Genomic DNA, 26,148 nt, shown 5'->3' with positions numbered 1-26,148 from the left:
AGCAATTGTTGCAGGTCTATAAACTGTACACCCCCCATGTGCATGCCATTCAGTCTTCCAGTCATAAATGGTCCAGACAAGACAAGTTGGCCCACACAATAAGCTCTTGATCTGGAGTTGATTTCTAGAAGGGCAATTGGAATGAATTCATCGCACAGACACTCCAAAAGCATAAGCCCAAGCCATCGCCAACAGCCTACAGTTCTGGCAGATGGAAGACCTTCTTTCTTGGCACTTGGGGATGGCACGCTGATTTACACCTTTTGGCAAGGTGCAGAACGCCATGCAGCAGGACGCAGATAGTTCTTCTTCCTAGTCGCACACTGCCCATCAGAGGTTTGCATTTTAAGTGAACTTATTGTAAAATTGTCTATGGAAATGGATCCCAGTCCAGTTACTCTCAGAAGGTTTTGTTGTGCCACAGGGTTCAGTGCTTTACAGTTACTATAAATACCTGGAAAATGTGATTATTGGAAACTAAATTATCCCTAATGTGGTTTCTCTTAACAAGGTAACAAAACGGAAAAGTGAATGGTGCAGAGATTAGACACCTGCAGCCTCTCAAATGCTGCTCAGTGTGTTCCTCATTTGTTGGTTAGGTAATGCTGCTCAGAGTTCAAAGGCCGGCAACAAACCAGGGCTGAGCTACTGTGGAAAATATGGGAACAAAACACCAGAACTGGTGACAAGAGCCTTCCCCTTGTAGTTGCAGAGGATCTAAGCAAACTTGAGAAGGGTCCCCTAGAGTGTGATGTGTTTGGAGAGTTTTGCATAGGGCAGAGGGAGTTTCTGTGAGCCTGATCTCCTGCCTCTTAGCATGGGGCGTTGGGAAGCAATGAATGGAGAGGAGTCATTGCCCAGTGGGTGGACTGCGTGCTTCGCAGCATAGCGGGGTTTATCTAAGCACTGTTTCCCCAATAAACATTACCTTCCCTCCCAGTCCCCAAAGTGGCTTTTTGCTCCACGAGAGAAAACTTTGGGGTACATGTAACTTTCTCTTCATAGGTCAAATTGCCAAAGAAGTTGGGAAAGCACAGGGACAAAGTTAAGACTCCCCTCACTCTTGCAAGCTTTTAAAGAAATAGATAATCTGATCACATATCTCTTTCATCTAGTTTGCCCCTGAAATAATGGCCACACTTTTCACATATTTTGATTTTTCTGGGTTGAAAACTGGCAAACAAGCAGCACCTGGCTATAGAAATAGTCTATTCCTTGCAATTAATTTGCTTCCAGCTTTTGATTTGTTTAGGGAAGTTTTTAATGTTTGATGTTTTATTGTGCTTTTAGTTCTGTTGGGAGCCACCCAGAGAGGCTGGGAAAACCCAGCCAGATGGGCGGGGTATAATAAATTATTATTATTATTATTATTATTATTATTATTATTATTATTATTATTAAGTCCCCTGTTTTTGTTTTGAGAGCCAGTGTGGTGTAGTGGTTAAGAGCGGTAGATTCGTAATCTGGGTAACCGGGTTCGCGTCTCCGCTCCTCCACCTGCAGCTGCTGGGTGACCTTGGGCCAGTCACACTTCTTTGAAGTCTCTCAGCCCCACTCACCTCACAGAGTGTTTGTTGTGGGGGAGGAAGGGAAAGGAGAATGTTAGCCGCTTTGAGACTCCTTAAAAGGAGTGAAAGGCGGGATATCAAATCCAAACTCTTCTTCTTAAACATATCTGAGGCCAAAGTGAATAAATTGAAACTTCTTTCAGAAAGTTTCAGAAATTAGTAATCTCGCCCAGATTGCCCTGAAACACAAAATTTGAGTTTTGAGTCTATTCCTCTGAATCCCAGCCTTGTTCTGTTCCCAAAGGCCAACCCTGGAATGAGCAGCATCCATCCCAGTACTCAGCTGATCTGGACACTTCTGAGGAAGACATGGAGGGAGCGCAGAAGACCCTTGTCTATCAGCCCCACCACACAAAACGCAGGAGCCGAGCTTCATCCCAGGAGAACGTAAATCCATCTGGAAATCAGGTAAATAAGGAATTTGACACCTTCCTTCGAAGCGTCTGCCACTGAAGTAAGCCAAAAGCTGGGGTTTAGGGGTGACTATTGGCTCAGAGTAAGAATCTGTGTCCAGGAGCAAACTAGAGACTAAGGTTGACTGACACAGAGAGAACACAAGATTGCAAGAGTCAAATGCCTGCCCAACGAAATGTTTTTATATTTTTTCTGTTCAAGGTTTCAGAGAAAGCATGCTGCAAAACAAGGAAACTTACTTCCCTTCCTCTTTGATGAGTCTAAAACGGTTTTCACAGAGCATCTTATCCATGTTCAAACATTCATAAATGGACATGAAATTATAGGCTGTAGAGCTATCCCATTCACCCACGGTTAATCTTGTTGCATTTTATGTTCATTAATTGGTTGAATTTTGGTTCCAAGGCATGTGTTTTAAATGCATAGGATTCGATGGATTTCTTTTGGAGCACAAAACAGAACAACCTCTGTTGATGAGTTGTAAACTGCTTGAAATCTTACCTGCAGGATCAATGCTGCAATGAAATCTTACCTGCAGGATCAATCCTGCAGGATCAATGCAAGCAGAAATGTAGCACCACTTTTAATGAAACCACAGGAGGTTACCCACCTTGGTTCTGATTGTCACCCAAACTGGAGATGAGAAGTACAATTTAGAGAAAGCATTCATGATCTAACTGATCTCTTTCTAGAGTTGTTCTAAGTTTCTGCAACAAGACCAAGAATCTTATGGACTTTTTCCCTTCCTGTAGACCATGGGGTGGGGTGGGGGGGACGGACGGACTACTGATCTGAAGCTTCCCAGTTCTTCCACCCCATTGTATAGTTCTCTTTCTCCTTATTTTTACTGGCTTTTAAAAGCTTTTCTATCTCATTCCAGAACAACTGGAAGGAGAAATAGTTTAAGAAAAATACACTGATTAAAAAACAACAACAACCAAAACTATGGCTATACAATTTGGGCGAAATAGGTTTTTACCCCATCTATCCAAAAATAGCTTGGTAAGATTAAAAAGGAATTACTTTCACTGGTTTTCCAGACCAGTAGATTCATTGGTCTTTTGTAAAAAAATAAATAAAAAATTACAAGCCTCCTCCCTGTTCCCCTTCACGTTTTGAGTAACAGGGATTTTGACAGGTGAGTGGCCCTTCCCATTTATCAAATTTAGCCCACGAAGCAGTTCCGAGTAAGGATTTGGCCCATTGTCAGGGTCCCTGTGTGGATGGATGGGGTGAACTGCAGAACCCCAATTCATTCACACCCCCGCAACTGAGAGTGTTGAAAGTGTCTACCCGGGTCCTTTAATTATTTGTCTGCAAGTGACATGAGAAGCCAGATTCTCTCTTCCAAGAACATTTCCCCTTGAATCCAACTGTTTATAGCTGAAGTTATTGGAGGCCGTGAATTTTTAATTATTTTTCCAGTTTACAACCAAGCAATTCAATTCATTCAGACATTCAAATCTCAATGAAAGTTTTACTTAAGACTCAGTTCTGTTTCACACTGTGAAAACTTGAGACCAGTTCCAGCATAGCATCTTATTCATTTGTTTGATTGCACAATAAATGTGTACATCTTAATGCTTATCCACAATTGTTTCCAAGTTCTGAACTGGAATCTGGAGTTCAGAAAAGCCATGAAGACACCTGGTACTTTAAGGCCAGTGTGAACTGAATTCTGGGGCCAAGGACCAGGGAAAATACCTCACATCTCCAACAGTTTACATTATACCAGTGGGAGTTGTCTTGACTATGGTGGAATTAATCTACTGCCAACATGCCATGGTCCCAATCCTGATTCCCTTTGCTATTTAGAGCTGGTGGGTTACATTATCTTCAATGTATCATAGAAGATACATCTACATAATCTACATAATACCATAAGACATTTGCCCGTCCAAGGCATAGGTTCCTCTTCTTAGAAATAAAATAACTTATAACCAGAGTTGACAAACATAGCTCTCTGTCACACACATAGGTTCCATTAGCCTGAGCTCCTGTTACACTTCCTTCTCCAACGGAGCCTGGAAACAAAGAAAAAGAGCCACAACTCTTCCAAGATGGTGAATTTGCAATTGAATGCCTTCATCAAACCCTCAGTTAATTATCAACTAGTTAGAGCTCAGAGAGCTCTCAGGATGCAGCCATGGCAAATCTCCAGTGTTAGCAAGATACATTCAGACATTCTCAATTTCAGAGTCAATTAAACCATTATACTTACACTTACTCACAACTCTCTCTCTCTCTCTCTCCCTCCTCCCCTCCCCTGCCTCACACACCCAGCCCTCCACCTTCAGCTGCTCTGGCAACAATTCCCTCTCCCTACTCAACTGATGAGGGAGATGTTGTTCCCCATCCCCATCTGGCCTCTGGGCTTTCTCTGCCCGCCATACTGCAAAATCAGGGAGGTCCTTGGCTGGGCCAGACCCTTGGCTCAGGTTTAGCCACCTCAGATTTAGAGTGTATTGGGATGGGGAGATTCACAAAAGTTGGGGCTGTGTTTTGCCCTGTTCAGCTATATTTTCATCTGTGACGCAGAGATGTTATGGCCCACTTTTGCTTCTACTTTCCTAGAAATGAAGCAGCAACATGTTGTCCCAGAACTGGTTCTCATCGTCTACCACTGAATGCTAAGTAACTAATACTGAGGAACAGGCCCTTCCATCTTTGTTCCTTTTCTTACTGAGAAACACACTGCATTTTATCTTTCCTCTAACAATTCGGCTCTTCTTTTCTTTTGGCGTCATTGATTTTTACAGACATTCCCACCTTTTGAAAGCCATCAATTTCACAGCCTTTTATGGTTTTCTGTTGGCTGCCAGTGGCTTCCCCCACACTAGGCATCTTGAAACTGATCTCACCAGGGCTCTTGGATCAGGGACAAATCTTGGAGTGGGGCTTCTAAGCATCAAGAACTCTCTTCAGTGCTTCCTCCAAGTGTCCAAATCACAGCAGAGCTCGGTCACAGTGACTTGTCACTTGCTAGTCTGACTGATGCAACTGAGTTGTTATTTTTCTCTGTAAAATGAGATTTATTATCTCTTTACCCAAGACCCTTGAGCTGCTTGGGAAAACACATGTTGATTCTGCAAAAAGTTAATTATACTCAGATACAGTAAGCATTTAGTGTTTGTAACAAAACAAAACAAAAAGAGCAAATGAAAACTACTTCTATTCCATAACTCTTAGATCTTCTCTTGTCTGAAATTGTTTTATCAAAGTAGCTACTATATGGTGGTCCTCTATAATCAGTAATCTCAGTTACTGAAAAGCTCATTTTGTACTTTTGTATATCTCAATTAGAGTGTTTCCCTATGAAAAGAGCAAATAGTCTTTCACAACGGACATTCCCCATATACTAGGATTCATGTCTGTACCTTCTTGCAACTTCACTTTCCAGCAATGACAACTCGAAACATTTTTCAGTCCAGAGCAGATGCTAGCCAGCTTCTTGTCTGCTTTAGATTAGACTCCCACAGTTGACCTGGATTTGAATTATGGAAAGGGTTCTTGTATTCTCTTGAATACTCGCCACCAGCACCACCTCAAATACAAATTCTGGCCATGACCCAGAAAAGCGTGCCTTTATTTCTTCCTGTTCAAGCCACACACACCATGCCATGTGGAAAACTCCTTTTGGAAAGAATGAGACATTTGAAAGGGACTCGTGCCCTGAGCCAGGCTTGCCCCAGTGCTTGGATGTGCCTAAAAAGAGGTATTTGGGTCTGAATTACTGACATTATAGCTAAAGCTGTTATTAGTTTGGGTTTAACAACAAAAACACAATTCTTCAAGAAACTACAGCAGGAATTCACAATGTGCAAATGCAAGGCATGTAAACAAATTTCATTTTCACAGGATCATAGAACTGGAATGCAGGAATAGGCAGCGGTCCCATGCAGGGATCGAACCTGCAACCTTGGTGTTATCAGCACCACCCTCTAACCAACCGAGCTATCCAGGCTGAACTTAACTTGGTGTTATTTTTGTCATATATATTGTTAGCCTTTAAACAGGACACATCTTAAGAGGAATGTTTTTGGCATTAGCATTGCCCTGAGATATTAAGATTCTTAGCATTGAGATTGTTTTAGCAGAGAGGATACAGCCTCGTTTATACAGATATAGCACATGTGTCAGAAATGCCGTGCTTTAGTTCCAAATGTTTGTAGTCTGCTTTCGTCATGAACTCGTTAAGCCTCACAATTGGGATTTATTAGGAAAGAGCCAAGCTTTCTTTAGCTGCAGAGATTCAAATACTGAGGTCTAATGAATTGTGCTGAGCTAAGGGGGTAATCTAATTATCCTAGCTACCTAAATGGCTTAGTCTTGGCCGTGATATAAGAGATAAGGTGAGTGTAACCCTATTATTCCTGCCATGTTCACAGTCGGGGGCAAATTCTGCGCTCTGGAGAGCTGTGCAGTCCCTTTGACCTATGGGAGGATTTAAGTGGAAGCAGAGCCCAAGAGCTAAGCATGGTTTCAATTAGAGCCAACTCCAGAATAGAATTTCATTCTTACAGGAAATTCCACTGTGTTTGAAATTTTGTTTCTGCTCCAAGGGAAAAATCGAATATCAGACTCAAAGTTCTGAAGTGTTTCAGTGTAGACAAGAAAAATTCATCTGATTTTCTGTCATTGCTCACAGGGGATGTACCTTTTGTTTTGTTGCCTGGCAAAATTTTGATATAAATTTTGATAACATTTGAACAGCAATAGGAGAAACAGCCTTACTTTAGATTGCCTCAACAAATATTTGCCAAACCTAAATTTTAACTAACCAACCTTCTCGGGTAATGCTTAAACAACCCTCAGGTAGGCCCTTAAGGTAAAGGTAAAGGTACCCCTGCCCGTACGGGCCAGTCTTGACAGACTCTGGGGTTGTGTGCCCATCTCACTTAAGAGGCCAGGGGCCAGCGCTGTCCGCAGACACTTCTGGGTCACGTGGCCAGCGTGACATCGCTGCTCTGGCGAGCCAGAGCCGCACACGGAAACGCCGTTTACCTTCCCGCTAGTAAGCGGTCCCTGTTTATCTACTTGCACCCGAGGGTGCTTTCGAACTGCTAGGTTGGCAGGCGCTGGGACTGAGCGACGGGAGCTCACCCCGCCACGGGGATTCGAACTGCCGATCTTTCGATCGGCAAGCCCTAGGCGCTGAGGCTTTTACCCACAGCGCCACCCGCATCCCCAGGTAGGCCCTTAAATCTAGGAATTTTTAAATAAATTTGTTAGGGTGTTTATAGCCTCTTCCTCCCAGTCTGCTCGGGGGGGGGGGGCTCCAGTCCAGCAGATTTCATGGGAAACTGGGATGCAGGTGGAGGAACAGTCACCAAAAATGGCCTCCCCCCTTCCACTGATGGATGCACCTGGGCTCTCAGTCCCTGGAGGCTTTTAAGCAGAGCTTCTCTGGCCACCTGTCCTGGATGCTTAGCTGAGATTCTTGCATTGGCGGGGGTTGGACTACAGGACCTTTGGGGTCCCCTCCAACTCAAAGATTCTAGGATTCTGTGAAGGGACACCAACCAGATACCAACCTTAGCCTTTGCAACAGAAGCCTTTTTGCTATATTTGCTGCGACGGACTCACATGGCAGACTCTGGAATTTGACAGTTTTATCCCGCTTATTACGCAGCTCCCCGGCATAGCCATTGAAGTGGCTTACAACAACTTGCAAACAATAAACTGCAATGCAATCTAACAATGCAAACAGCCATTACCTGAATCACAACACATTCGTGCAAAAAACATTTAGCAGCCACACCCACCCTTTGAAGGAGTAGCTGGTAATGAATGCTCAACAATGATGAAGCCAGCTATCTCTTGTGTAATCACAGCAAAACAGCGAGAGGCGCCTCTCCTGTGGATCTCAATGCACAGGCAAGCAGGTTTAGGCATCTGTTAATTACAGCGGGTGGCGCTGTGGGTTAAACCACAGAGCCTAGGACTTGCTGATCAGAAGGTCGGCAGTTCGAATCCCCGTGACAAGGTGAGCTCCCATTGCTTGGTCCTTGCTTATGCCAACCTAGCAGTTTGAAGTGCAAGTAGATAAATAGGTACCGCTCCGGCGGGAAGGTAAACGGCGTTTCTGTGCACTGCTCTGGTTTGCCAGAAGCGGCTTAGTCAGGCTGGCCACATCACCCGGAAGCTGTATGCTGGCTCCCTCGGCCAGTAAAGTGAGATGAGCACCGCAACCCCAGAGTCGGTCACGACTGGACCTAACGGTCAGGGGTCCCTTTACCTTTACTAGTCATTAAGATGCTTGGAGATGCTTACGGGGTGCCAACTTGATTAAAAAGGGGGTGGGAGGTAAGCCCCACTCCACATAATTGATCACAAGACATGGTGCATGCGCACCATTTGAATGGCAGTGCCCATCAATTTGTGGTGTGTCCCTCTCAACTATTTTACTGGGGGGCAAAGGGACCTTGGCCCCTAGGAGCTGGCTTCTGCACTTCAGAATTGCATGAGGAGCTTCCGACAAAATGTTGCCGCATGGAGTGTCAGGTGCTTCAGTCCAGCTGACCAGTCATTTGTTTTTCAGATATACTCAGTGACATTTATGCTGTCCTTAGTTCCTTACCCCCCACCTCTCACCCCACAGCAGTCAAACAGCATTCTGTCCTCAGTCATCTCATTTGATGGGTTCCCCCCCCCTCAAGCTTTCTTTCTGAAAATTCTTAAACTTATTCAAACCTTGGGTTTTCCCCAAACTACCTATACCTGCCACTTGTTTGTGGGTGCGGCCCTTTCGGCTACCTAAGAATGGGCTCTCGGAGCAGGAGTCCACTAGCGTTATGCGCCAGGAAATGACCTATCCAGACAACGCATCATTTGTCTCTTCTCTCCTACGTCTCTTCCTCTGTCCTTTCCCAGGATACGCCATTCCTTTTCCTCTCCCAACTGGTTTCCCATTTTCCCTTCTCTCAGCAATTCAGCATTCAGGCCGAAGGGGCAGGGTGCGCCAACACTCCTCGCAAACCCGCAACGCTCCCTCTTGCACCCCGTGAACCTCAGGGGATGCAACCTCGGTGCGCATGGGGCGGGCTGTGTGAATGACCCTTATATGAACAGGAAAAAGGACCATGTATTTGGAGGAAAGCTGGGATAGGAATGAAGGAAGGGAAGCACATCTCATAAGCTCATTTGTTTTGATTCAAAACTGAAAAAGAGCGTTTAAAATCTAGTGGCTAAACTTAGGTGAGTAGAAAGACTCTCCTCCCTGGAAGAGAGGGGAGTGGTTGTGGGCGGGAGCCCGAGCACCGCCCCTAGCAGGGGGCGTTAGCCCCCTGCCTCCACCTCTCCTGGCTGGCGCCCGCGCCCCTCGGCAGGCACCCAACCAGGTGCCTCCGAGGGGGCGTGCTCAGCAGCCTTTTGCTGCAGCGCCAGCCTCTCCCCGGCCTCATTCTTCGCCGTCGTCTCGTCGCGAGTCACCCACCCTCCACTCCCTTTGAGTTAGGGCTTAGGTCATTGGCCTTGCTATGGACCTTAGGTTGGTCGCCCTGGTTGTCCAGGGGGCCTGGTAGGAGTTTTTCCATTTGGCATTAGGCCTTTTGGTTTTTTCGCCTACCTCGTAGCAATCGTCACAACTTTTGTGGTATTGGTGGGTAGGTTAGGCATTGGAATAATGTGTTGTGGTGTGTCGAAGGGCTAGGTGTGGCCATCGCCTATGCCTTCAATTTTTGGGTATTCCGTTAAAGGAATCTGGCGGTCGTGTAGTCTGTCCGATGCCTGCTTGGCGGGAGGCCATGGCACGACCCTCGGTGACATCAGGGGTGAGCCTATAGTTGGATTAGCATCAAGAGGCTCCACCTACTGGTGAATAAACCCACCTCCTATACTCATCCAATGCCTAAGCCAATACCTTTTCACTGCTGTAATCAATAAAGTTGTGGCCTTTCCTTGCCCATTAACCTTATATCATGTGTCCTTGTGTATTCATTTCACATTGTGGGGGTCGGGTCCTCGAACCACAATATTCTGACACAAGCTGAACTACAGAGGACTTTCAGCCCCATGACTGTCATTTCCCACAGCAGATGGAGGAGGAACCGGCCCATCCCAAAATACCCCCACCAGCATGGACCACCCATTTCCTCTGCCACCCCTCCCCTCCCCATCTCCTCTCCCAACCCACAAGGGGAGATGTCTCTGGTCTTCATTCAGGCCTGGAAAGGGCTTAGAGAAATTACAGCCAGCAAATCCTAAACTGGAACCATGGCAAAGAGAACTCATATTTCTGATGCCCTTTAATCTGCCACAAAGTCTCTTGTGCTAGACTTCGCAAAGTATTTGTTTCTCTGGTTTTCCATCTGAGAGGTTGCCAGCTTCATCTGGTTAATTTGTCAAAAGATTTGATCAATGTTGTGCTTGCTTGTAGCTGGACTTGGTTGCTGAAAACTCACTTCAGAATTTCATGAAACATTGCCAGGCTGCATATTAAGATCCATTAGAAAATATTTCCAATTAAGGATATGGATTACAGCATTACTTTGACCCTAGCCAATTTTACAATCATCTTTCCCAGTGTGCTTTAATCTGCTATGCTATGCATATGGTAAAAATTATTCATGAGGGAATTAATAAAAAATGAGGCAATTAATCACAAAAGCATAAGAAGCATAAGAGGCCCTACTGTAAAAGCACTCAGGGTGTCTATTGCCCAATTATTATTATTATTATTATTATTATTATTATTATTATTATTATTATTATTATTATTATATACTGCCCTATACCCGCAGGTCTCAGGTATTCATCATCATAGAATAATAATATATACATTATTTTAGTTATAAATAAAAAGAATCAAGAAATACATAGGCAGCAGTAAATGTGCCCTTCAAGCATTTTTAACCAATGCAAATGACAAAGTGTGGGCAAAGAGGGCAAACGGCCTCGGCCCAGAAGGAGCGTCTCCACCCCCATCATTCTGTCCAGACACTGAGGTCCAGCTCCAAGGGCCTTCTGGCGGTTCCCTCCCTGCAAGAAGTGAGGTTACAGGGAACCAGGCAGAGGGCCTTCTTGGTGGTGGCACCCGCTTGTGGAACGCCCTCCCACCAGATGTCAAAGAGATAAACAACTACCAGACTTTTAGGCGACATCTGAAGGCAGCCCTGTTTAGGGAACCTTTTAATGTTTAATAGACTATTGTATTTTAATATTCTGTTGAAAGCCGCCCAGAGTGGCTGGGGAAACCCAGCCAGATGGGCGGGGTATAAATAATAAATTATTAGTATTATTATTACTATTATAGCTGGATGCCGAAGAGAGCAGTGAGGCATCTGGGCAAACAGATTTGGTGGAGGAAGGCTCACGGTTGGGCTGCAACCACAATAAGCCACCCCTTCCTCATTTCATTTTAAAAAAGCAAAGCAACAGAAACAGAATGAAAGAGAAGAACTATGTTTCCTCACGAGTTAGACAAGGCATTGGCAAATAAGTATGAATTATCAATTACATTGATGACACTAATAATAATAAGAAGAAGAAGAAGAAGAAGAAGAAGAAGCACCCTTCATACAAGTTTCCCAGAGCAGCTTACAATATAAAAACACAGAAAGATATAACATGGTGTTATTTGCTGTACGCTTGAGCCCCAGGCCAACAGAGGAAGTTTCCCTCGCAGGTGGCAGCTCCCTCTTTTGTCTCCTGTCCCCCCATCTTGAGAAGGAGAGACCTGCATTCAAACTTCATATAAAACTCAAACTTTGGAAGTTATTGGGAAAGGCAGTTAAACTTGCACAATCTGGACATTCCTCCCTTCCCACTTAACAAATAAAAAACTTTATGGTTCACCTTCCAATGGAACAAGTCCAAGTCCTTGTTATTCCTTCATTCTTCCCTTAAGCCCCCCTTTTAGGCATTATGCATGATAGTCTGTAGGGACGCAGGTGGCGCTGTGGGTAAAAGCCTCAGCGCCTAGGACTTGCCGATCGAAAGGTCGGCGGTTCAAATCCCCGCGGCGGGGTGCGCTCCCGTCGTTCGGTCCCAGCGCCTGCCAACCTAGCAGTTCGAAAGCACCTCCGGGTGCAAGTAGATAAATAGGGACCGCTTACCAGCGGGAAGGTAAACGGCGTTTCCGTGTGCTGCGCTGGCTCGCCAGATGCAGCTTGTCACGCTGGCCACGTGACCCGGAAGTGTCTGCGGACAGCGCTGGCTCCCGGCCTCTAGAGTGAGATGAGCGCATAACCCTAGAGTCTGTCAAGACTGGCCCGTACGGGCAGGGGTACCTTTACCTTTAATGATAGTCTGTATTAATGAAAGATGCAGTTCTTCCACAGCTGGACTTGCGCTATGTAAGCATTGTTTTCATGGTGTTCCTGGGAAGAATATATTAGCACAAAATTGTCGTAATCTGATATAGCAAACTGCAATGTATATTTTCACCAAAAATGCTACTACTCTCCTGCTCTTAAAGCCACCGTCCCAGAATATTGTTGTTAAATAAAATACTAATGTCCTGATCCACCAACTGCATATTGCTCCTCTGCAGCAGGGATGTTAGGGAAAGGAAAGGGGGGGTGGGGAGGATTTTGAGAAATGAAATAAAACATATGGAAGCCACAAACCATAGAACAGCTTTCTCCTTTACCACATGTGCCTTGATTGGGGTAACAGATTTGTAGTTTTTGGGAACTTGAGTGTCGAACCCTTGTGTGAAAAGCCTGAAAAAGATTACCTATAAATAATCTGGCATTGTTGAGTTCAGTAATTTCCACTGCACATTTACAGTGTGAAGAAATTTATATTACTCACTTCATTTATCTTCACAAAAACCTTTTTCCCATTTAGCTCCCAAAAGGGGAGCAAGTTAATGTATAAAAGTTTATAACTGATCTGGAAGTTAAATCAAGGCCTCCCAGTCTCAGTACATGGTGTATCAGTTCACATGGACAGTCTGCAAGTGCAAAAATAGCCAGAAAAAAATAACTCACATTTATCATCTTAAAAAACAAACTCATTTGGGTTATTCTGGTAATATTACAAGGCTTGTCTTGTTATTTTTTAACGGATTAAAATTAGCTGTGCTGCTGTTTTTGCTTTTGTTTTATTGCAGTGGCTGGGACTGCAGATCTGCTGATTTCTCCATCTAGGGGCAAAGGTGGCGGAAGCTATTCTGCACTTTCTCTTTAGCTGCTAAGAAAACTGTGGTGGTGGGCTCTATCCTATGCTGTCGTCTTTCCTTTCTCTTAGATTCTTGACCTGAACAAACGCATGTCAGCTGTCGAGCGCATGCTGAACCGTCTTGAGGAGAAGATCCTGGTTCACCCAGATGAGGTAAACTCAGGAAAGAGGACTCCCCTACCCCCAGAGGTTGTCCATCCTATTATATCATAAAGGGAGTGTTTTGGATATTGTGGCCATCAGAGAAGACTAGCATTCACTTCCTTTTGGGGAATAATGGGTGAATAGTTCATCTCCTTCTTCCTCCATTTGTCTGGTCCTCGCACACCTCACTGTGGTCCATGTCAACCATCCATTGGCAAAATGGAAAAATAAGAAGATCAGAAAACCCAGAAAACATTAGTTTCCCATCCTGAGAAAGCACCATGTTGGAAGCTGATCACCTCATTCAGAATTCATCATGGAGCACTCTCCTTTCCAAGAACTTGCCCTGACACAACAAATACCAGCACTGACCTAATAATGCATTCAGCTGAAAACACTAACTATGTGAAGTAACAGTGCTATTTTTCTAGAAAAAGAGGTGCTGGAACTCACCGTGAACACCTCCCTTATTCTTTTAGAATGGCAAAGGTGCTGGAACTCAGTTCCAGTGAGTTGTGGCTGGGGAAAAAGCCCTGGGTGTAACAGGTTTCCTCACCCACTTAGGCCTGCTGGATATGGTGCACAGACAGGTTGGTTGTTGCCAAACACTAATCACATGCACTGGGTGCGCCAAACCTTTAGAACAGGTGAGCAATTAAAGGCATGCATTGGCCATGTCATGTGGAGTGAGAACTGCCTGGGAGACGTTGTGCGTGACAGAGCCAGCACCCAGCTGCTGCAAGTGTAACTTTTCTCTGTGCTTTTAATAGGTGTTTGGCACTGTTTTTTGTTAGTGATTTTTTTCAACAGCAGCTATGCTGCCCATTTAATGTATAAGTGGAAGACAATCTCTATTTTATGTCTCCACATTGAAACTACTTAATGGGCAGGTGGCATTGTGTGGTTCTTCTTCATTTCCACACCACCGAGTTAAATGTTCAGTGAAGGCAAAAAGCTGGACTTTCTTTCTTTCCTTCTTTCCTTCTTTCTTTCTTTCCTTCCTTCTTTCTTTCTTTCTTTCTTTCTTTCTTTCTTTCTTTCTTTCTTTCTTTTCTGCAAAAGGGAAACATGTGAGCCCAATGAGCATGCTCGGACTGTCTGTCATTGCATTCAGAAGGCCAGAAAAAGTCCTTGGTCTCTGCAGATTATAATTTATCAACAAAGGAAAACTTTCTCCCAATGTGGCTCAGGTTGCAAAACTTTCCATAGATAGGAGCTTGTAAATATGGGGGGGTGTGGTTGCTGTTTGAAATGATGAGTGTTGGTTAGTCCTTGTTTCCAGGCTTTAGAGCTCATCATTTTCACCTTGTGATACTTACTAAAGAGGCTGCCACTGACTCCGTGGCTGGGTGGGTGAGAACAAATAAATGTGGTAAGTTCAGAACTTGCCATGGGAAATCAGGTGGGTGGGCAGGCAAGGCATGGGGCTTGGAGAGGGACGAAAGGTCTCCAAGACAGACTGGCCGGGGGAGGGATGAATGGAGGTGGACAGGTGGACAAGCGAGCAAGTGCCAGACTGACACCTAGAGGCCCCCTCAGCTGGGCAGCCAAGCTGCTCACTTGCCTGCCTAGTCAGCCTCAGCAGGGAAAGCAATAGAACCCCAGGTTCAGGAACAGTCTACCTCTGAACACTAGGCAGGGCACCATGTTCTTGTTCTGCTCAAGTGGGAAAAAGTCTTGGGTTGGTCCTGAGGCATATTAAAGCATGAACTGGATGGCTGAAGTAAACTGAGTGTTGCTGGTCTGTCTGTCTGTCTGTTTGTTGCTAGCCTCCAGCCCCTGAGTCCCCTACTGACCCTAGCATAGAAGAGAAGGAACTGAGGAGGAAACTAGAAGAGCTGGCAAGAAACATCAGTGACAAAGCTGTTTCTTCTGACGAAGAAGAGGAGGAGAAGGAGGAGGGCAGAATGAAGCAGGAAGGGTCCATACCAGAAATAAGCTCGTCTAGCGATGACCCGCCTACTGATGCCAAGAAGGTATGGTCTTCCTTGAATTTGGCTTTCTTTTCCTTCTGCTTGTTATATTTTATGGAAAGTAGTCTTCATGCATCTAAGCTAACCTGCCGTCTGGTATGATCAGCCTAACTCATCTAGCTAGTTGCTATAATGCAGGGCTTGGGGTGGATTCAAACCGCCTAATTGTGCATCTTGCAGGTGATGATTGCAATCTCCACTGAAATTGTCCATATGATTGCATTGATGATTCTGCAAGGGGGGGATGATATTCATAATCACCATGTGGGCAATAAGGTTTTGCAAATCCACCCTTAAGTCCTACTAACAAATAACGCTTAGGGTCACACCAGATGTGGCATTGGGAGGTTTATGAACATATCTCATAGTGTTTGGATAGCAGTCATGGGGGTCTATGGCCCTGGGGTATTTGCATTTAATCTTTCCCTCCACTGAATTTCCCCAGTTTTTGTCCCAGTTTTTACCTGGTGCTGTTACTGGTTCCCCCTCTCCCCCAGGACCCCTGCTCAGTCCTGCAACAGGAGAGCTCAAAAATGCATTACCATCCACCAACCATCCGGCAGATGTATCCATGAATGGGTTCCATGCTCTAGGGTGTCCATTTTCACTGCCTCAGTTTTATGAGATCTTGCCATTAGCTGCCACCAATCCTCTGGTGGCCGTAGCAGGGTCTGGTGGGGCACCACCCCATGGGATTTGGCCATCTGCTCTCGCCAGGTCACTATCCCTCAGAACTCCCTCTCTCACCCAAGAGGCTGGCTTAAGCGCAAAGAAACCATCCTGGTGGTTCCTGGCACTCACTCCGGAATCACATCCATTGTCCTGTGTTGCAGCCCCACTTGGATCCAGGGCCTCCCCAGAACTGCTATTCCACTTTGAAATACCAAGTGGAATCTCTGATCGCTGGCCTCTTGATACCGCATCTAGTTGCACCCTAAAAGCTGGAATCCTAACAATATTTACTGTGAGCGAAGCCCCATTTGAAACCTGCAAGACTGACCTTTGAAGAGCGACTGGCTGTTTAGTATGTTTACAAAATGGTTCATGCAGATCCTCACTCCATGCATGTTACATATACTGTGTTTCAAGCAAACCGTTAAACTTAATGTCAGCCTGTTATTCTCAGGCATTTGCATGTCGGAGCTCAAGGGTTCTCCAACTTCCCATGACTACATATGAGTAAAACAACTAAGAATCTAATCTTAAACACATCTAATAAATCTATCAAACTCTGTAGGACTTCCTTCTGAGTAAATGTGCTCTATAAATTTTCAGCTTTGCCAGATCCATTAGCCTAGGCAGGAATGTTATTCTTCTTAAACTGAAAAGCCTTTGCCAAACAAATGGTTTTTGCCATTGCTAAAACACTGCTCTAAGCCGTTACTATCTCCATGCAGTGATTAATGAGGCATTTCCGTCTCTGACTCCAAGAGTCTATGGACCCGTAGTTTTGGCAAATATGTGTCTGGTTGTAACACATGAAGGACAAGGAAAGATTCAAGTGTAATTTTAAAATGGAGGAGTGTGTGCCTGGCATCTTTGTGAGCACTTTTCCTTTTGAGGGGCTACATTAACACAAAATGCAAAAAGTTGCATTCCTTTGGGTTTCTAATGGCTTCTTTGTCAATCCTGCCCTGTTTGATTGTTTCCGAGTCTCATTCTGCCCCTCTGAATGAACAGTCATAGCACTGATCTTGAGCCAGGCTCTCTATATCACTCTCTGAAAGGCGACTTTCATCTTCATCTAAGAGCAGGAGCTTTTTTCTCATGAGATCTTTCATGTTGTTCATCTGCAGCTTGTGGGGTTGGGCTAAAAGATTTTCAAAAATGTAGATACTCGGAAGAGAAAATGATGAGATGCTAGAGAGAGGGGTAATTAGTAGATATTTGAGATAGGCTAGTGCCTCCTACAAACACACAAACATCCAATTCAGAAATTGCTCAGATGAACAGAAGTAATTTTTCTTCGTATCTGAATTTAAATTAAAATTAGTGTTTTGAACTTCTGAAATATTCCTCATTATCCCCCCTCCCCCCAGGCACACATTGCTGCATTTCAAAGACACAGCAGTATTTTCTACCACCTGGAGCAGGAGTTGAGTTGACCTGGGCATCCAGTTCCAAAGTCTCTGCCCAAGTCTAGCATTGCCAACAAGCCCATATCAAATCTGGCCAGGAAAAAAAAACTCTGGGGAATGGAAATCTGATCCAGATGAATCCCCAGGAGCCATAATTCCAAACCTGCCAGCAGATTCCCATATATTCTGTAATTTGACAGTGACTCTGTTCAATATTAATTCAACATAAAAAATCACAAGATACAACCCACTTCAAATTTACACATCTTTAATTGGAATGATAGAATCCCCTCCAGAAGATGGCGGACGTAGTTCCTAGAGTGCCCCTTTTTAAACAGGCCAAGGTGGGTGCAGCATTCATGCTCTGCTTCCTTGGTAGTGTTCAGGATGATGCTGGAGTCTGTACCAGGCAGTTTTGTCTTGCTAGAGGGCCCAGCAGCGTCATGTTGAGATCTCTGGAGATTCTTGTAGAGAGCTGAGCAGGGTAGCATACAAAATAAATTCTGAAAAATCATCAGCTTGTAAGGCTTTCTTACTTTATTTATACTTCTACTAGCTTACTTACATTGCATGTTTTGTTTCTGTTGCACTTTCACAAATGAAAGTGAAAAGACAACATTTTTGCAATATTGAATGACAAACGCAAGCAGTGACTTTGCTGGCAGTCATTAAATACCCAGCAGCAATTAACCTGCTCTTTACAATTTCTCGGCCATTGTAATACCAGGTACAGATTTCACTGAGTTTCACATGTATATAGCCATTGTTATACGTGATCATTCGTCTCCTACAGAGACCCTGCACACTGCAGTAACAAGCTGGACTTCAAGATCTGGATCAGTGTTTCATTGCATTCATTTCAGACTTTATTACCATCAAAGGCATCTTTTTTTGAATTTGCAGCAGCCACAATCCTGAAATGCACATGCCGTGTGAAGCATTGTCATTCAAAGCTGGGTTTCATTGAGATGGCTCTAAAGACGGATCACTCTAGTCTTTTTGTATTCATCCAGACTTACGAAGTGGAAATATTGCAAAACTGCTTAGGAAACGTTAGTCAAGCAAAGTACATAAAAACAGTTGTACAAATAAGAAATGTGCTCATGAATCACTGTTGACAAACTACAAATGAATACATACAAACTTCATAGGAAAACACCACATCAATACACTGTTGAACGCATCAGATCTAAAAATATGATTTTTTTGAAATCTGCAAACCAGCAGAAAAATGAAGATAGCATATTTTGGCAAACCCACCGTAATCTATTTGGGGGTTCTCTTGCTTTCCACCTTCATCATTTTTAATGGACACCAATTAAAAGTCCTAATATTCAGTGTTGCCTACACTAATTTTAATTGCTTTCTGTGCATACATTAGTTGTTCAGCAATCATATATCAAATTAGCACTCATCATGTAGCGCAGACATGCCTGCTGAGATGCTGTTTCTCTTTTTGCCCTTGGTCCCAACCCTGAGGTTGACCTCAGAAATGGCGGCAGGTCCATGTAGTTTGTGCCCACTAATTGCCATGTACAAGCATCAGGAGAGTTCTTCCTTGGGAAATCTCATCTCCCAACTTGGCCTTTCTCCAGCCATCCCACAGATATTTAGCTTTAGTTAGCATGTTTAGTATTCTGGGCATTAAGGTAAAGGTAAAGGTACCCCTGCCCGTTCGGGCCAGTCTTGCCAGACTCTAGGGTTGTGCGCTCATCTCACTCTATAGGCCGGGAGCCAGCGCTGTCCGGAGACACTTCCGGGTCACGTGGCCAGTGTGACAAACTGCATCTGGCGAGCCAGCGCAGCACACGGAACGCTGTTTACCTTCCCGCTGGTAAGCGGTCCCTATTTATCTACTTGCACCCAGAGGTGCTTTCGAACTGCTAGGTTGGCAGGCGCTGGGACCGAACGATGGGAGCGCACCCCCCGCGGGGATTCGAACCGCCGACCATGCGATCAGCAAGTCCTAGGCGCTGAGGCTTTAACCCACAGCGCCACCCACGTTATTTAGCAAGTTTGGTCAGCCTCTTGCCAGCCCCCTCCCCTGCCCCCCGTTCATGCTGCCCCCCCCCCATTCTCAAGAAGGAAGTCTTTAGAGATGATGCAGACCTAGGGCTGCCATGTTTCAAAAAGTGAAAATCCGGACACAAAACTCGTTGATCTTTTTTTGGAATATCTCAAAGAAGAAGAAGTTTTTGAGCTATTTTAAAGAAAATTCACCTAAATCTACACTTCCCTGACATATCAGCTATTTCTGCCTGGACACAGCCAAATTTTGGCTATGTCCAGGAAGTTCCAGATGTATAGCAGCCCTGTGCAGACCTTAATTAGGGAGGCTTTGGGCCAATGTAATCATGCACAATTGAGGCTGCACATCCTTTATACAGGGCCATGTGATAATGCACATACAATCCTGACAACATTTACATCCCCATCATCCAAACCACATGAAGAGATGTGTCTAAATTAAAACATTAGCATCTACTCGGTTCAGCCAGCAAATTGCTCATTTGTGGACAGAATCCTTCTCAGCCAGAGTCTGAACACCAGCCAGCTGAATGAAGAGCACTTGTGAACAGAGCAGCCATGAACTGTGTTAGGGATCCCAGCAATATCTGAGAGCAGAAGCTGCATGTACAGTCCTAATGGTCCATCCTTGTAGTAAATGGCACAGGTTTCTAAGACACCTGTGGGGCAACAGGTATCTCAAACAGAAAACAGAGGCAAAAGGAATCAACGCCTGATTCAAGTTTCATCTTCATATCACATCTTCCTAAACCTGAAACTGAGGTTATAGACTTCTCTTTCCCTTTTTGCCAGGCAATTAAGAGTGCCTCTGAGATGGGATTTTCATTTCATTTATAAAAGTGAACTCTCCTCTTCAAATACTCATGAACATGGTTGAGGCAAGCAAACTCCTGCTTATCTGGATCCTCCTCTTAGCTGGATCCTGCAGGCATATGGACCCCCTTCCCCCAGCACCCCGTCACTTATCTGGGCAGCGAGTGGGTACTCCCACTGGGCTCATTTTCCCCGCTGGGCTTGGGACTAGGACTGCCAGTACCAGAATCCTCTGCACAGAGTCAAGTTTTCCATTAATGGATCCTTGGACTGGTAACCCCAATCCCATGCCTGTCAGGAAATGATGCTCTGCCTGGGGAGCAACTCCCTGTTCCCTGACCCAAGGTCAGTTTTGGGTGTAACATTATTGACAGTCTGCCTCCCAAGGGTGAAGATAATCAGAGCCCAGCCGGTCCAGCATTCCCTTTCCCACAGTGGCCTCCATGCTAAAGGATGGGGGAAATGTAGACGAAGGGTTTGCTTTCAGAGCCCCATCATTTACACTGCACAAAGGGTGCCTGCAGGCCTTCACCCCCATCACTCAGCCCTGAACCCTCTGCAGCCCCACTGGAAGGAGGGCAAATGCCAGTGCCTGCCGTGCTAGGCAATGTATGGGTGCATCTGCACGGCCAGCCCAGCTTTCTCTTTGGCAACCCCCCTCTCTGTGAGAGAGTCACCCCTTCATAATGGTTACAGTCTGATCTTCTCTTGGGAGCACTCCAGGATAATCAGAAAGCTTATGGATACATTTGGACTATGTTCTGTGTGTGGCTGATCTGTGTGATGTTTCAATTTCAAAAGTACACAATTAAGGAGAAATGTCCAATGTACGGTATCTATATTGCTTTGCTACCCTGCCAGTGAAAACTGCATTATGCACAATGACAAGGGGCCCTGGGCAGTAGTAACGCATCACCCAGCTTCATCCTTAAGCACTGCCTTATATGATGCATCTGACTGTACTTGATGAGCTCTGTGATGTAGTCATTTTGCTGAACTGATATGCTTGGTGGCTGCATTGTTTATAATCTGCCGGATTAAAAAGTGGCAACTCTACTTTCTGGTGTTCCTGTTGGTGTCTGCCCAAGTTGGTGAGGTTGGGGAGGAAAGGGGCTTGAAAGGAAAGGGACAGATAAAATAGGCTTCACTTGGGGAGGCACTGTCCGCCATGAGCCTTGCGGCTGGGCAAGAGCCCTGCTCCCTGGGCATGTCTGCCACTCCAGGTGCCTTCCCTGCGAGAAGAGCTGTCTCTCAGTGGCAAAGCACAAGCTTCACAGGCAGAAGGTCCCGGGTTCCATCTTCGGTATCTCCAAGTCAGGCAAAATCACGTTTGACTGCCTGATGCAAAACAGAAATGTGCTGCCCCTCGCCCCATCATTCCCATGCCCTGTTGCTGAAGTCAGCAAGGACTGAGGTGTCCCGCAAGGCATTCTGGTATTGGGACACGTGGGTGGGGTGCTGCCTCCTGTATGTCCACTGCCTGAGGCAGGTGCTTCACCTCCCCTCATGGGCGAGCTGGCTCTGCTCCAGCTCAGCTACGACTGGGAAGAGCCCTGCGGCAGCTGGTCGATGCAGTCAGTGTTGAGGTAGATAGAGCAATGGGCTGACACAGGGCAGCTCCCTTTGGGGAAATAGTAGGGGCAGCCTGTTCTATTTCGCCACCTGAGGTGAAATGAGAAGGGGCCACTGTTGCTGCTTCATTTCCTGGGGTCACACAGCCGGCAGTGGCTGTTCCCCGAAGCTGCCACCACACAATGCTGGTAGCAGCAGGAGTGGGGGGGGACACACATGTGTGGAGTGGCACCCCCAAGGGATTCCACCGCCCAAGGTGGCTGCTTCCATCTGCCTCATGGGCCAGCTGGCCCTGGAAACATGAGCCTTACTAGATAGGCAGAGTCTCATGGGCTAATGACCTGTGGAACTCAAGATGGCTACAAAAACATTGTTTAATGAGAGAGACCATTTTTTACCTGGGGGTGGGGTGGGGTGGGGACAGCACAGTGGAGACCTCCAGCGAGTAAGTAATCCTTCACAATGCTGCTTGAAATTCAGAAGTGACATTCCGAACATGAATATGATAGTGGCTTCAGTACTGAATTCAAGGCAGCAGAGATGACTACCTTGCCCTGGGCTTCCTAAATCTGAAATCATCTTAATTTGAATATTTTTTGACTGGGGGTGGGGTGCTTATATTCCTCAGCTCTAAACTCAGTTCAGCATGAAGCTTGCAATGCAGTCACTGAAATGTCCATTTAATATGCAGATGGTGATGATGGCGCATGTAGAAAGTCAAGATTTGAATGCTGTGGCGACATGCTGAATATGTATTTCAAATGTGTGAATTCACATGGTACAAATCCTATTTCCCCACCCCTCTGCAGTCCTCCATCTCCATAACAATCTGGTTTCCTCTCTTCCTATCTGGCATTGTCCTGAGCAGAAAAGAGAAGTTGCCCCTCATAAAAATTCTTCCCATTGGGCACAGATGCTCCCCAGCATGAAGAGGTTCTCCTGTCTCTAATGGGAACTCTTCACTTGCATACTGAGGTGCTGCCTTTGTCGCAGCTGCCTTGAGTGAAGCATTATCCCAATCAAAGCATTACGTGGACAGTTCCTCTTGCAGCTAAGAGCCCTGCGGGGACAATGAGGACCCTTTAATTAAAGATCGACATACGTTCCCGCTCTTTACCTGTCTGCTCTTGTCTCTCATTCCCCCATTTACACTGCACAGCACAGGGGTTAGAGTGCCTCTCTTTGCCTGAGCATAGAGGTTGCAGAGGTCACTGGCTAAGGCTTTGTGTGGCATCACAGCCCAAGCGCTTAAGAGCCATTAACGCCCAAGAAAGAGCCCTGCATGACTCATTGGAGGGATAAAGGCATTAGGAAGAGGGCTCTGTTCTTGGATCTTGAGAAAGAAGTAGGAGGAGTTGCCTCTAACCTATCAAGGACTTGAAAGAAACCTGTGAGTCAGATGTGTGTCTTAGGCGGATAAATGAAATAAGGCTGTTTAGTCTGTGCACAAATAATGGACGAGAGTTTTGTCTTTCGCCTTATAAATATGTAAATGGGGATTATAAACTAGGAAAGGATCACATGAAGGTGCCAGGAATTATAGCCATACCAGTTTGCTGGCTACTAATATCTGCTGAAACTGGTGGCAATATGAAGAGGTGTGGGGGGGAAATTCTTATCCATAAAGCAATGCAAGCAGAAAAGGTGGCTGTCTAGTCCAGTGCCATATTTTGCATCCCCAATTTCAATCTCGCCTCAGCCAGGAATTTTCTGTGTGACCAGCACCAGGCCTACCATTGGGCAGAGTGAAGGGGCCTCTTGTGTGGCTGAGGGGAGAGGAGCGTTCAGAGTTCCCCCAGCCACTCTTCCTGCCGGGTCCCCTGCTAAGCTAGCCTCCAGGTGCAGTGGTAGATGCCTGGCCCATCACCACCGGAATAAGATTCAGCTTCCAGCCTGGTCAAGTTCTGTGGGCCTGCACAGGCGAGTGAGGCAGCTGCTGTTAACCAGAAGGCTGGTGTTCTGAGCCCCTGCAGGGACAGGTTTCCTGCACTGCAGGGAGTTGCACTAGATGACCCTACAGTTCTATGGTTATCTAAATGATTTACAGAAATGTAATCAGGATGATGTTGATGAGTGCAAAATGTTAAGCTGCACATGCTCACAAGCAGTGCCACCTGGGCTGCCCTGGGCCCTCTAGGAGCAAAATGGCTTGGGCTGACCATTTGGCTCCCCTAAGAGACTCAACATGCAGAAGAGCTCTGGAAACAACTTCTGATGGGTTGCTTCAGTGTCCTTGCGAAAGGAGAGCCCTGCTAAATCCACCCCAAACCACACAGTGGCTGTCAGTCACAAAGATATGCCACCTCACTCTCCTGACCCTCATCCTGAACGGTGACATTTTCCTTCCATAGGGAGCTTGCAAGAGGTCCATGAATGTCTAAGTTGGCCTGGCAGGGACATAAAAAGAGCCACACTTTCAAAGCTCATGATGTTCTGAAGCTTCAGAGGTAGCCTGAAGGGTCACATCAGATAAGACTGCTTTCATAGAATCATAGAATCTTAGAGTTGGACGGGATCCTTGGAATCACCTAGCCCAACCCCTGCAATGCAGGAATCTCAGCCAAAGCATCCCTGACCATCCAACTCCTGCTTAAAAGCCTCTAAGGAAGGAGGGTCCACAAGCTCCCACTGTCTGCTGTTGAACGGCTCTTACTGTGTTACTTTGACAAAGGTCCAGATACTTCCAAAGCAGCCTGCTTTGGGCTCGGAGGCTGGGCTTCATCTGCCTCTAGCATTTGTGTTCATTCACAGATAGGAAAGCTGAACATAAGTGGAGGCAAGCAGGCACTCGCTCAGCAGGCAGCAGGTCCCCAGGGAGCTCCTTGTGCAGCACAGCTCCCCACACTGCCCCTTCTGCACTTTCCAGCAGCTCCATCAAGAAACTCAGCAATCTTTCACTTTCTTTCTGCCTCTGCCCTTTCAAAGTCCCAGGCTGCTGTTTTTCACATACACAACCTGCAGAGTCATCTGCTCAGACCCCACTCCTGCAGATGAATTTCCCAGTCAGAGATCTTCTAGAATCGCTAATAAACACTAAGAAGTTTTGCCAGCTCCCTGACTGCTCATTCACCATGATCAAGCCAGCCAAGTCTTGCAAAAAGCAAAAGGCTACATTTAGGGCTGTGAAAATGGGTGCTTGGTTACGGGATTGTTTTTTTCTTTCAAAACAACAGCTTCAGGGAGATGGGTTTGACACACACACCATGGTCATACTAAAAACCACCAGTCTTGTAGCTACAATTTAACCAATGTCATCTTCCTTGTCAAAGCTTCAGGGCAGGGGGTCATTGGGACCAAGCTGCAGAGAACAGTGTTAAATGCCCCCCTCCCAGCTGTTGTGTTAAAAAGAAAACATACACACAATACTCCCCACCACAAACACACAAATCCTACTGAATTAAAAGCAACCAGGCCAAAGTGCTGCTGCTTCTTTGGCGATCCCTCACAGCCGAGTAAGATTGTCTTCCATGAACACGGTCTTAACAGTGAGTCTGTAAGTGACTGTGGAGGCCAATTCTGAATCCACATGTCCTTCCACAAGGGGAACATAGGTTTCCGTGCGGGAGTTAATCAAGGTGAGGGTTTGCCAAGTGTGCCTTCCTCTCTTTCATCCTGAGTTGGAGCGTCTTCAAAGTCCATGACTGTTCTCCAATTGGAGCGCTCGCAGGCCAGTGTTTCCCAATTTAATTGTGTTTTATGACCGCTAGGTGGATACCCCACTGGGTGTGGTAATCCAGTCATGGAAAAAGGGAGGCGGACTATGTTTAGGGCACCTTTTTGGGGTGAGCAGAGTGGATCCTAAAAAGGGCTGCTCAGTCATGGATACAGCTGCCGAGCTGCTCAACTGCCTTGTTCCTTGAGTCAGAGCAACTGAATCTGTATCCACCACCCATGTGCTGGTTCATGACTAGAGGCTTCCAGATGTCATGATCCTGCCCCCGTTACCATTTGCCAATTACCATGGGACTTTTTTGAGTTTGGGTTTGGGATGGGTTTTTAGAAGACGCCTGTGCGTTAATTTGTTTTGTGTGTGTAGATCAGTGCACACTGACCAATGCAGTCTTTGCAGTAAGGCTCTATTCCGATGGCCTGAGTAAATCACGATGACCAGTAGTTTCTTATCTGCTGCAGCCTTCATCTGCCTTCACAGCCATTGTAACATACCTCTTGTTATCATCTGCCTGCTCTGCCACTGAGGACTTCTTGGATCATTCTTTGTCTAGCTCCTCCCCTTTGACCTTACTGCCTTGGGTGACCCTGCTGGGAGTACGAGACTCCCGATGGCTTCACTCACAAGGGTTATAGGAATATGCAAGCCCACTCATCATGACAAGGTGATGATCCAGTGAGTGAGAGGCCAAAGTGCACCTGTTTGCTGGCCCGTAAGGTATTGGAAACCATGTAAAACCTTGGTTCTCGAATGCCTTGGTACTC

At 45.8% G+C, this 26,148-nt stretch overlaps 1 protein-coding gene across 1 annotated transcript in view; it reads left to right on the top strand.

Annotated features, from left to right (window-relative positions):
• MLPH (melanophilin) overlaps positions 1–26,148 on the top strand; it is a 63,756-nt gene that overhangs the window by 23,736 nt on the left and 13,872 nt on the right. Inside the window, exons 8-10 of the mRNA XM_053362623.1 lie at positions 1,813–1,976; positions 13,176–13,259; positions 15,020–15,226. Of these exons, the coding sequence (XP_053218598.1) occupies positions 1,813–1,976; positions 13,176–13,259; positions 15,020–15,226 (455 nt within the window). The remainder of the gene's footprint in view (positions 1–1,812; positions 1,977–13,175; positions 13,260–15,019; positions 15,227–26,148) is intronic.

The sequence above is a fragment of the Podarcis raffonei genome, chromosome 1 (assembly GCF_027172205.1).
Source record: "Podarcis raffonei isolate rPodRaf1 chromosome 1, rPodRaf1.pri, whole genome shotgun sequence".
In the NCBI taxonomy this organism is placed as follows: Eukaryota; Metazoa; Chordata; class Lepidosauria; order Squamata; family Lacertidae; genus Podarcis; species Podarcis raffonei.
The sequence above is the reverse complement of the archived record's forward strand: the minus strand, read 5'-3'. Positions and strand labels throughout refer to the sequence as shown.